The sequence below is a fragment of the Balaenoptera physalus genome (assembly GCF_965194825.1).
Source record: "Balaenoptera physalus genome assembly, chromosome: 2".
Taxonomy (NCBI): domain Eukaryota; kingdom Metazoa; phylum Chordata; class Mammalia; order Artiodactyla; family Balaenopteridae; genus Balaenoptera; species Balaenoptera physalus.
The window spans coordinates 28,585,936-28,598,831 of NC_138883.1; the positions used below are offsets into that span (position 1 = coordinate 28,585,936).

Sequence of the window (12,896 nt, forward strand, 5' to 3'; positions counted from 1 at the left end):
TTCACTGGCATCATAAAGTGCTGTGGACAAAGATCTCAAATTTGGTAACTGCCAGCTTTAGAAGAGGTACATCCTTGATTATATAAGAAATATTATGGATGATCCAATATTGTATCACCCAAGTATTATTGGGTGATCCAAAAGGGTAGATGCTTATTGGCACGCCTTATGAAAGAAGGCAGTATATGACTTCAAGGAGATTATTTTCACAGGTAATGAAGAGTATACCATTAATACTGACAAGAGGGTGGCGAAGGTTTGGAGGGCACACATAAAAGTGACATGGAAGAATTAGAAGAGCGAGAAGACTTAGAGATGATTTGGCAAAGAATGACAAAGAGGAAGACACTGAAGATTTAGAAGAAATTTGGGGGGTTTTCATAAATTTAGTCAAAGTTCTAACATGGCAAACTGTTAATTGACACCAAAACAAGTTATGATCAGTGAACAGAGCTTTCAGTAATAAAATTTGCACTGTACCAGGGAAAATTTGATTCTGTACCAGGGAATAAAAGCAATACATAGCTACCATTCATAGTGTTCTTTAGAAAAAAGCTATCACTTCAGGAAGGTTCCCCCTCAGAATGCTGTGTCACAATTATCTCCTTGTTTCCTCTACCATTTGCCTCTTTCTCCAAAGCTAATGTTGAAATGTGACTTTTTCTGTAGTTCAGTACGTTTCATGATCTCACCATACAGTCCATAATTATCTGATATCACTACCTTGAATATGAAGATTCAGACAAGTTCAAATTAATGCTTCTACTAATATATTGTAGTGTTAACATTTGTTTTAGTGGGAGAGTTACTTTAGTTACTTCTAATTATGGAATAATTTACATCAAAAGCCTAAAGGGGTAAACTGATTTTTTTCAACCGCATCTTAATGCATTTTACGGCAAAAAATGACACGCTATAGGTTATCACAAACTTGGGAATTCACAAAGTACCCTCGTGAATGTCAAGGTTCTATCTTGAAAGCAACAAGTTGACTCTCTAATTTACCACAGAAATGCCAGATGCTCATTTTATAGTCAGATTTTGTAAGCTTTATATTTAATGAGAAATTGTTAGAGCTACATTTGGCAAGGGAAGATTCTCTCAGATGTTGAGAATATCAGCAGAAGAATCTTTTTGCTTCATTTTTCCTAGGAGAGATTGACTGAAGTAATTTGACAGTCAAAAATAAACTGAACAGTTAAAAACCTTCATGGCAAATTCTTTGTTGAAAGGTCAAGTGCGTCTGCTGAAATGTATTCATTCTATTTCTTTCAGAATTAAGGTGAGAGAATAAGTACTTAAAAGACACAAAATAGTGTACAAAATCAGAATGATGTTCTGTTACACTGCAGGTATTATTCACAAAGCTGTTGCAAGTCGACCATTTATACTACAAAGAATTTTACCTATTTCAAAGCTCATCCCACTTGTGCTAGCTCCAGGGAACTGATTTGTGTGAGCTCTGGACTCATTCCACAGTCTGTCTATAGAAAGAAACTTTGCTCTAAATTTGCCTAATTTGCCTGATAGATTCACAATCTTCTGATGGCTTAGGGAAACCCCTAACCTAACTTGATCAGAAAAGCTGAAGTGTTATCAAGAGAAGTGGACATAGGTCCCAGTGTCAGGAAACTTTTCATGTAAAGGGCCAGACAGTTGATATGTTAGGTTTTGTGGGCCACAATCAGTCGCTGTCTCATGTTCTTCCAGTTTTTGTTTTATTTTTATAACGCTTTAAAAATGTAAAAACCATTCTTAGTTCACAGGGAATACAAAAATGGGCTGTGAGCCATAGTTAGCCAAACTTTAGTTTAGAGTAGTGCCCTCTGATGGAAGTGTTCTATGTCTGTGCCATCCAAAATGGTAGACAGCAGCCGTGTGTGCCTACCGAGAGCATTTACTGAGGAGTGCATCTGAGGAGTTACATTCTAAATTTTATTTAACTTTAATTAATTTAACTTCAAATATCCACACGCGGCTAGTGGCTACCGTTTTGGACAGCGCAGGTCTAGAGGACCTCGCACAGCCCACAAGAGCCCCTGAAAATCTCTGTATACCTATGTTTCCCAAGAATACTGAAGGCTTGGACAAGAAGTAAATTGGGTATACATAGTAACTGTTATTAGTAATAGCCTCCAAGTATTAAGTTAAGCATTGTATAACAATTCAAATGACTAACATCAAGGAGAGGGAAAACGTGTAAGAAACTTGAAACAAAACAGGTTGGCATTTCACAATTTATTAGAATGACATCTTTCAACATTTGGGCAAATCAGAACTTTGAAGTGTTGAGAGAATTAGTCTAAAGGGCTTTGAGTTAAAAAAGACCTACAATGTTCCTACTTTTGATGGAAGTAAAAATTTTTACCACTCAATTTGCATAGATTCTACTGAAGACAGATGCAACTAAAATTAGGTTTCTGTTTGCCTGAGAAGACTACTGATTTCTCCCATCACTGACCTGAAATGCTCCTGGAAAACTGCTTTGCTTCATTCATCACACTGCCACTCTTAGCAAGGGCCCTAAAGTTCATGAGGCACAAACTTGCTTTGTTAGCCAAGCTGTTACACAAGAAACCTAAGTCCTCATTTTCACGTGCTGACAAATCATTACCCAAGTCCATTAATGCATTCATAACTTGATTCTTGGAACTTGTGAAGTAGAAAATTAGGGGAGAAAACACTCATTCAACTTTAGAGGAAGCCTCCAGTCAATGCCTTAGACAACATCCATTAAAGGCTATTTGTTTTCCCCACCTATCTGGGACAGAACACTTCTCATTTAACTAAGCAAAGAAGTTAAAACACACAGCAGGGTGCAAATCACTACATATGTCCAGTTGATGATCCATGACAAGACTCACACCATCCCTCCAAAAAAGTTTTGCCTCTAGTATTTTCTATTTTAAAACAGTCCCGGAACTAAAGGCAACATTCCTCAAGAGAGGAAATCACTTCATGTACAAATCATAGGTTGAACCATAGAACACAAATCAGTCATTGCAACCGGTTGGTACAGTAAGTATTCACCCATAGGTCCAAGTCAAACTGTCAACAAAGAGTCTAGCATTGGTAAATCCATACAATGAAATTCTATGCAGCAATTGAGAAACAAAGAGGTAGATCTATCTGAACTGCTGTGGAAAGATATCCAAGATATATTGTGGGGAGGAAAAAACAAGTTACAAAACATTACATATACGTATTATGACCTCATCTGTGTGTGGTAACATATATAAACTTCATTAATGCATAGAAAATGTCTGGAAATGTTCATGGAGAAACTGTTGGTGGTTTCCTCAGATAAGTTCAGCAGGTAAGGATTTTACTTTTCACTTTATATCCTCCCATACTATTTAAAAAAAGTTTTTAAATCAAGAGATTGAATTATCTGTATAAGTTTAAAATGTTCTTGTAAAAGTCTGGAGAGAGGGGCTTCCCTGGTGGCGCAGTGGTTGAGAATCTGCCTGCCAATGCAGGGGACACGGGTTCGAGCCCTGGTCTGGGAAGATCCCACATGCCGCGGAGCAACTGGGCCCATGAGCCACAACTACTGAGCCTGCGCGTCTGGAGCCTGTGCTCCGCAACAAGAGAGGCCGCGATAGTGAGAGGCCCGCGCACCGCGATGAAGAGTGGCCCCCGCTCGCCACAACTTAGAGAAAGCCCTCGCACAGAAACGAAGACCCAACACAGCCAAAAATAAATAATAAATAAATAAATTTATAAAAAAGAAAGAGTCTGGAGAGATCTCTGCAGCGGTTCCCCAAGAGACTAAGAAGATGTGGTGGCCCTTTTTTACTATTGCAGTGTTGATAATTTAATGAAAAAGCCAAAGCTGTTCCTTTTGTACTTAAAGCCACTATAATGTTCCTAAGAACTGCCTCTGCCAATAAACTTCTACAGTGGGAAGGGGAGAAAAAAAAAAAAATCACAACATTATCATGAAACTGGGAAGAAAAAAAAAAGGCACACTTCAAAAAGGGCCTGGGTAGGACAAGACAATCCACAAGTGCCGACCAGCTCCAGGCTATAAAGATCCCAGGAGAGCCATCACTTTTCAATTACCATCACTAACATTACTTATTATTTGGCCTGCTCCAGTCCCTAAGGAAGGCAGCTTGTGATGACAATACCCAGCCTCTTCTTGTAAAACAATTCATTAGGCAAAGCAGAACAGCTGGGGCAGCCACGTGCATGTTCTTAAGGCACCACCCCACTGGGACCTCTGGCCCAGATATCCCTTTTGGTGAGGGCAGCTACCACCCCTGTGACAGCTGTAGAGTCCTCCAGGGACACTTCAGCTTTAATCAGTACTTCCTGCACTGGAGAGGGCCATTTGATTTCTAACATAAACTAATGGCACTCCTGCTTTCAGCAGGTTACACCAGACATCAGATAAAAGGCTTTAGGGCATTTTTATCTTGTTCTAATGCTCCAGAGTTAAGGAGGCAGCAAAAGATACTGTCATAGAGCCCCAGCGTAGCTCTATTATCCAATAAACAGACTCCTTCCAAGACAGGCTTAATATGGATGGAGGAGGTAAAGAAGGCTGGCTTAATACTGATGCTATTGAGAGGATAAGAATCCAGTTACCAGAAGTAGGGCAAAATCATGCACACTGCAGCAGACAAAGTGCTACAAGGAAAGTAAGGAGTTGTCTCAAAACATGAAGAGGAAAACACTGATTTTCACTATTTTAAGCAGCATAGCATAAATCTGATAGCTTTATCTGGCATTTGGGGCCAAGTCTTCAAAAAGTGCTTCTAAATGAATCTATTTACGTATTTTGCTGAAAAGTATTCTTAGGAGTTGGATTTTTTAAACTAGCAATATAGTCATTATAAAAATAGCTTACTAATAATATATGTAATTATATTAATAATTATATTATGTAATATATTAATAAAGGATATTACAGTTTTGTTTTGTTTTTTACTGGCTATAAAGCAAAGTCTACTATGTTAAACAGTAATATCACCAGAGCCTACATAATATCAGGCTTTAGAAATAATTCAATCATTCATTCAACAATATTGATAGACTTTTATAATCAAGGCTATGTGAGACACAGTGAAGATAAAAATTAGCCTTTGGATTCCCTAGTCCAGGCCAATTGCATAAAACAAAATTTTGCTTAAACAATCTTTTTTTTTTTTATCTTAGCATCTTGATAAATATGTGGAAATCAGAGAACCAACTGTTTCTCTTCATAACTAGAAATATCTACTCAGAACCTGCTGAGTAGACATAAGTATTAATAAGCTGACTACTAAAAACAGTCAATATTAAAAGATGACCATGGGCTTCCCTGGTGGCGCAGTGGTTGAGAATCTGCCTGCCAATGCAGGGGACGCGGGTTCGAGCCCTGGTCTAGGAAGATCCCACATGCCGCGGAGCAACTCGGCCCGTGAGCCACAATTACTGAGCCTGCGCGTCTGGAGCCTGTGCTCGGCAACGAGAGGCCGCGATAGTGAGAGGCCCGCGCACCGCGATGAAGAGTGGCCCCCGCTTGCCACAACTAGAGAAAGCCCTCGCACAGAAATGAAGACCCAACACAGCCATACATACATACATACATACATACATACATAGTAAGAATGTAAGCAGACAAGAATAGCATTAAAAAAATAAAAAATTAAAAAATTAAAAAAAAAAAAAAGATGACCATTTCTTGAGTTGTTGGCCTCCTAAAGATTAAAAAAAAAAAGCTGATGGGGCTTCCCCAGTGGCGCAGTGGTTGAGAATCTGCCTGCCAATGCAGGGGACACGGGTTCGAGCCCTGGTCTGGGAAGATCCCACATGCCGCGGAGCAACTAGGCCTGTGAGCCACAACTACTGAGCCTGCGCGTCTGGAGCCTGTGCTCTGCTACAACAGAGGCCATGACAGTGAGAGGCCCGCGCACCGCGATGAAGAGTGGCCCCAGCTCGCCGCAACTAGAGAAAGCCCTCGCAAGGAAACGAAGACCCAACACAGCCAAAAATAAATAAATAAATAAATAAATAAATAAAAACAAAACAAAAAACCTGAGATCTTCTATTTACTTCCTTGGAAACCAACCCCCCAAAGACAAAGGTCTGCAAGATCTCTTAAAAGCTATTTACTCATTTTTGGAATACCAAACATACTGTAAAGAAAACAGAAACAGTCCCTACCCTTTATTTATAATTCACACAAGATAACCAACAAATTATAAGAATGAAGTCCAATTCACAAATTAACATCCATCCATACAAAAATCACTAATTTTGAGCTTCTCAACATAACCATCACCTCACATTCGTCTACTTCTACTGACCAATCATTGCTCTTGCACAGGTCTCTTGTTCCCTGTGGCAGAGAATGTTGGTTGCTTATCCCAATACCTGTTCTCCCTTTCCTCCTTATTAAAAGAACCCCAATTCTTACCCAGCAAAATTACAGCTCAGGATAAAAGATTACATTTGTTTGCAGCTAGGTCAGTCAGTCCAGATGACTGAATTCTGTGGGATTTTCAGGAAGGCTGCTTAAAAGGAAAGGAGTCAGTTGTATGGTACCCCTTTTTGTCTTTCTCCCTTCTCACATTCTTCTGGCCTACACCTCAGGCCCAATGCCTAGATCTCTAGCAGTCATCTTAGACCAGGAGGTATCCTTTAGGATGGAAGCCAGGCACCAAGAAAGTGGAGTAAAAAGAAAGAAGCCCCAGTTCTTGATGACACTGTAGAGCTCCCCTTCCAGTCTGTACCTAACTACCTCCAGCCTTCCTTTTTGTGAGGAAAAAAGAAATTCTACTTTGTGTAAGCCACAATTATTTTGGATTTCTTATTATATGTAGTTGAACCTCATTCTAATAGACCTGACAGCCACAATATTTTACCCTATAACCTTGATAGTTAAGTTATTCATTTCAATGATGCCTTAATGACACTTCGGCAAAAAAAACTGAAGTTTTATAATGCATACCCACTTCTACCTTAAATTGTATTCTCCTAGTCACAAGGGCTTAAAATCTTGAAATCATTTTGACTCATGTCTCTCCAGTCTATTACAATTTCATATCTATTTCCCCCCGCAAATAACCTTCCTTTGCATTCATACCCTCCTATCTAGTACAAGCAGTTACTGCATTCTTGGACTGCAACAGCTTCCTAGCTGGTCTCTTAGACCCATCACCAAATCACCCTTCAATTCTCTCTAGGGGTGGCTACCAGACTTTTGAAAATGATTCCTCAGGCTTTCCACAATTTAGCTCCTTCTCACTTTTCCAACCACATTTTCTAGTACTCTAACCAATTCATACCCCCAAATTGCTTCTCAGTTGGAAGTGTCTTCTTTCCTCCCGTACACAAATATTAGCCAAATAAGTAGCCATTTCTACTTAAGTTTCATCTCTTCCAAGAAGTGTTCCTTGAATTCTTACCTCACTTTTTCCTCTTTAGGAGTTTCCCTCAGAGAGGGAAGCATGGTGTGAGATGAACATGGTGTGACAAAGGCCAGGTCATGCAGAGCTGTAAGGCCAAGTTAAAGGTTTTTTATTTTATTCTAAGAGCAATGGGAAGCCATTGATGGGTTTTAAGAAGGGAATAAGGTCACATGTCAATTTGTGCTTCAAAAATATTACTCTGTGGAGTGGAGTAGTTATTGGAGAAAAGATCAATTCTACAGCTAATTCTGCTAGGAGAAGGGGAGAATACCAGAAATAGATTAAGGAAGCTGGATAAAGCAGGCTTGGTGTAAAGGGAGAACTTGAAACTCAATATTCTAGAGGAAAATGATAGTCATTTGAGTAAATATATGTTCACCATAGGAAAAATTCAGTAAATATTTATTAAAAGAGCTGGTGTGCAGAATTTAGATAGGAGCACTAAATGTTCTCCTATCAAGAATGTATTGGCATTTACAGTGCCTTAACTTTGACTGCATCTTGGTTAAAAAAAAAGAAAGCTACACAAAATTTAGGGACAATTGAGAAATTTTCAATGTGGAAGGATATTAGGTATTTTGCAATTACTGTTAATTTTTCTTGGATGTAATGATAGCATTATTATTTAGGAAACTGTCCTTATTCTTAGGAGATGTATCTTGAAGTATTTAGGGGTAAAGTGCCTGATGTCAGAAACTTACTTCAAAATAGTTCAAGGAGGGGGGGGGAAATAAATAAATAAATAAATAAATAAATAAATAAATAAATATTCCCATCATATATAAATATGGGGCACTCACTGGATGTTTAAAATTTTTTCATAATAAACTAGTGGAGAAAAAGAAGACAAGGGGATTTCTTCTTAAGCTAGTGGAGAGGGTCTTCTTTTCTGACGTACTCATGGCATTGATACTCATTTACTTGGTAGTTTGAAACAAGTTATCTTTAACCTATAGCTCCAAGGAAGTCTGGGATCTTAAAAAAGTAAACCACCATAGGAGGATTTCCACCCAAGAATTATCCTTTCTACAAATAGTTAACAGATCAATACTCCATCCCTGCCTTTAGTTTCAAGCCTGGCTACTCTTGGATTCCATTCTCAGCCTGATTAAGGAGAGGGAGGAAGACACTGCCTGAGCTTTCTCAAGGGTGAGACATGTTACTGAATCACTCTCCAGTGCCTATGTTTATTAAACCTTTAATACAATGTTACCAATCCCTGCTGTGGAGCCATTTCAGAGACTAGCCGGTATACAACTTAGTATTCAAATAATCTTTTATTGTGTTGCTCTTTTCTTTGTTAATGTCATTATCCTCCAACACTGTGAGACTGTTGGCTAACTAAACCCTTGTTTTTACTGAATTTGACAGCTGAGGGCAGCAGAAACGGAAGGAGACAACCATAAACTATTTTCTCTTCAACCAGGAGAAAAATGCTTCCCTTGCAAAGCTAGAATACTACACTTTCCCCACCTATAAAACTATTTTGGGGGAGGAGAAAGTCTTAGTAATAACAAGCCTTTCAACCTGAGCAATCAGAAAGCTTATTTCTATAGTCAGACCTAGATGGACATCTCATTCTTCTTTTGACTAATTGAGCAGGCAGGCATACAGATGAAACTCCTTATCTTAGTCCAAACTTAATGTGTTTATAGTTGGGTTGTATAAAATGGATAAAAGACAAAAGAAAAAATAAAAGTCTACAGCAAAATGGATGTCAAGCACTTCCAATATGGCATTCACTAAAGAAAACAATTTTTTAAGTTTATAAAACAAAATAGGATGTTACAGCACCAAGTTAAGAGGATAACTCGAAGTTTTGTTTGGTTGGTTGGTTTAGGTTATTGTTCATGTTTGTTAAATTGGACCTAGTAAGCCGTGTACTAGATGTTTTCCCAAACTAGAATTAGGTAACAATGTAACTTCACAAGCCGATTTCATGAAGAACACTTGCTTGGCATGATGGGAAAGAAGAAAATGAGTGGAAAAGGGTCCTTGTTCTAACAGAGGGCAAGTTCACTAACAGTAACTAAAGGGTGTGAGTAGCTTATTCCTCTCACTCAAAGAAAGCAGTTTATCCCTTGTTGAGTAAGAAGAAACTCTATCATGGCAATGGGCGAGATAAAGAATTAAAACCACAGATAATTTCAAATTTCATTTTAGCCATAGTTTTCTCTAACCATACTTTTCACCACAGCTTGTGGAAAAAAGCCAAACAATTATGTGTTATATCATCTCCTTTAATCTTCCCTCTCCCATCTACTGGTAGAAAGATGGCAAAAAGAATGCAAGCAGAAGAAGGAAGAGAAGTAAAAGGTGGTAAAAGTTATCAACTAGATAACTCTCCATATTATTTGGACTCATGGGCTGACTAAAGGTTGAGATTTATCATGCATCTTATCCTCTCTTTGTTAAACTGTACTGCCACCTCCTACCCTTTTAAACTACCTCGCAGAAAGTTTAGGATATGCAAGGACAGTTTTGATTCTTGAGGGATCTGCTCAAATATCAAATGTAAAAAAGAAAAGTATATGTTTGCTTCTCCATCTATTTTAAAAGGGCTTCTTGTAACTTCAGTTTCTTTTCACAACTGCTATAAAAAAAGCAAACACCAGAGAATTCCTGAAGGGTCTTTAAAGACAGGAATATGAAGAATTTCTCTCTATTTTAAGACTTCCTTTCTCACGGCAAATGGTTGAGGGCACACCACCTCAAGCCGTCAGGAAAGAGCCATTAACAGTTGAGAATTAAGACATGGCAGACACAGTCATCATCAAGACTCTGGCTGGCTCCACTCTTGAAGAGGAATGAATGTTCTAAAAGAGAAATCCCATGTTTTAACTCTAAGAAAAGGAAAATGGAAAGAGGAAAAAAGACCCAAGTTTAATTATCTCAAGAGCGATAGAAAAGGAAAATCATCTTAAATGCATTGTGTAAAATGAAGTTAGAAAGGATTTTTCATATCTACCATATTAAAAAATAAGCTGCATTTTCACTTAGAAAATGAACATTGTCCATGTTCTATTTTCAACATACAGTTATCCAACATGAAGTCATTTGACCTTAAACAAACAAACAAACAGACAAACAAACAAGAGAGGCCAAGGTCCAGTATCAGTTCCTACCCCACCATTCCTACCTAATCTCCCAGCAAGTTAATGCAAATCAAAGCAAGCACTTCACTGCTGCTGCTGGTAGTGAAGCCGGTTCCTTTCCCAAGAGAGGCCTGTAAAACAGGACAGTCACTGACAGCAGTACAATTACTGACACAGATACAGACTTTATGGACATGTTTATTTCCGCTGTAAATCCACACTCTCTCTCCACTCCGATTCACGAGTCATAAAGAAATTGCAGATAATGAAAAAGTTGGGGAAATTTACAGCATGTCGGAAACCTCAGACAGCCAGAAGAAATTAAAGAGCTGACTAGGGATAAATCACACAGGTACAATTAAAACTTCCCGTATACCTCCTTCATTTCCAAACTGAGGCACAATCCAATGGAGATGATGAAAAGTTGAGGTCATGACTCCTCAGGCTGTAATCATTTCTTAACTAACTGCATGTTAAAAATTAGCCAATTCACAGGTCATGTGTAAATGCTGATTTCTTGCTGCTACCTTGATTTCCTTTGCTCTCCACTAGAAGCAACCACACAGCAATTCTGTCTGTAAACAGGCCAAATTGCAACAAGCAATAAACAGAAAGGTGATATCCCCTCTCCACTGCCATCTCTGTAGGTGCAGGACATCTTTCACCATAGCCACTGTGGACTGAGCATTAAAATGAGAAAGTGGAGCTACAATGGATGAATGAAAGTGGAGGTTTCTTCTTCCCCTATAAATGACCATTCTGAAGGTTTCATTTCATCTCTTTTCAACATTCCAAAGGAGATGTTAAAGGACTATTATGTTTGATACTAGAATAGGAGTTACTTCTGGTGATACTTGTTTGTTAATAGACTGAATTAATGCTCTATTCTCTTTATGTAACCATCTTTGCATGAGCTTAAAAGTGGTATAGTTTTAGCTATACCACTTCCATCAACTACCCAACTCTGTTTTTTTACATTCTTCTAGTGACAAAGGCTACAAGAGGGAAGGGAAAAACAAAAACAAACACACACAAAAAAGGTGAAACAAAACAAAACCTCCAAACTTTACCAGAATCTAGAAGTCTTAATTAAACTTTAACTCTTATTCCAATAAAGTAAATCAGAAAAATACCAAAGATAAGAAATAATGTTTATTTCTTAAATAATAAGCTTAATAGATCCCTACTGCTGAGCTGAAGACTAGAATAATGTGAGTTAATTGTTGGTCCCTCTATTCAACAAGCCTATAAAATTCTCTGTGAAGGAAAAAATGATTCTATCACTTGCTGCACTCTTCCACTTTCCCAACTTACTTATATGAAACTAGCAGGTTTAAAAAACATCAACCCAAACACAAGATCTGTCTGGAAAGCAGAAATGGAGAACATAGAGTTTACCAACTAACTTCCACATAAATGAACGAACCAAGAGTGTCAACAAAGTTATACACAAGTCAATAGTCATCTTTGTACATCTCTATAGGACGGAGCCCTAACCAAATTAGCTCTAATATGATTTTGAAATTCTGTGCCCTGTCAAGAAATGAAGGTGAACAGGCTTTTTTAGAGATATGGAGGATGCAATCGACATGGTTTCGATTTTGTTCCTATTTGACCCCTTGATGATTTGAGATCCATTTTACACTTCAGAGAACCCAAATGTCATTTTCAACTTATATATTAAGATTTTATTCTCTATGGAATAAAAATAATTATAAGATGAGACTAAGAGTTTCAACCCAGACATCACTACCATACAAAACTTAGGTCATATCTAGCTCATGGATCTCAATTCTATTCACTCAATACGCATTAGACATGGCTTCTAATCAGCTTTTGCTTACAATGATAAGTTCCTTTAGTTCACGGTCAGATTGGTGTCCAGTATCAAATAAGAACTACTAAACAGAGGCAGAGTTTTATTTACAAGCTCCTAAGAGGCAAATCATATTTTATCAAATGAATATCTGAATGAAGCCAAGAAACAGATCTACTATGTAACTCTACTATCGACAGTTACTACTCTAAGAGGCAATATTACCCTTGGATTAAGAATCAGAAGACTTGGATTCTAGGCCATTTTGCAAATAACTAGGTGTGTGACTGGGCAAATCACTGAAGTTCTTTGAACCTCAGTTACCTCATCTGTTCAAATGGGAATAACAGCAGAATAGTAGAGAGAATTAAGTGAAAAAGTACATGTAAGAAACATAGCAGGCTCAAAAATGTTACTTGCCTTTCCCTCTTCATGAGACATGATTCAGATTCCTGGTTCTGTCACTAATGAGCTGTGTGGCTGTCCTTAGGTAAGTCACCTAATATCTTTAGGCCTCTGTTTCTGCATCTGTAACATTAGAGCGTTGGGACTTGATGATCTCTTAGATTCCTTTCCAGCTCTAAC

At 38.2% G+C, this 12,896-nt stretch overlaps 1 protein-coding gene across 9 annotated transcripts in view; it reads right to left on the reverse strand.

Annotated features, from left to right (window-relative positions):
- LIN52 (lin-52 DREAM MuvB core complex component) overlaps positions 1-12,896 on the reverse strand; it is a 119,740-nt gene that overhangs the window by 58,859 nt on the left and 47,985 nt on the right. The window contains exon 6 of one of the 9 annotated variants that reach the window (XM_082451952.1): positions 7,338-12,839. The exons of the other annotated variants lie outside the window; for them this stretch is intronic. Coding sequence (XP_082308078.1) covers positions 12,820-12,839 — 20 coding nt within the window. The 3' untranslated portion in view covers positions 7,338-12,819. Of the gene's footprint in view, positions 1-7,337; positions 12,840-12,896 lie in introns of those variants that run through there. 9 annotated transcript variants of the gene reach the window in all.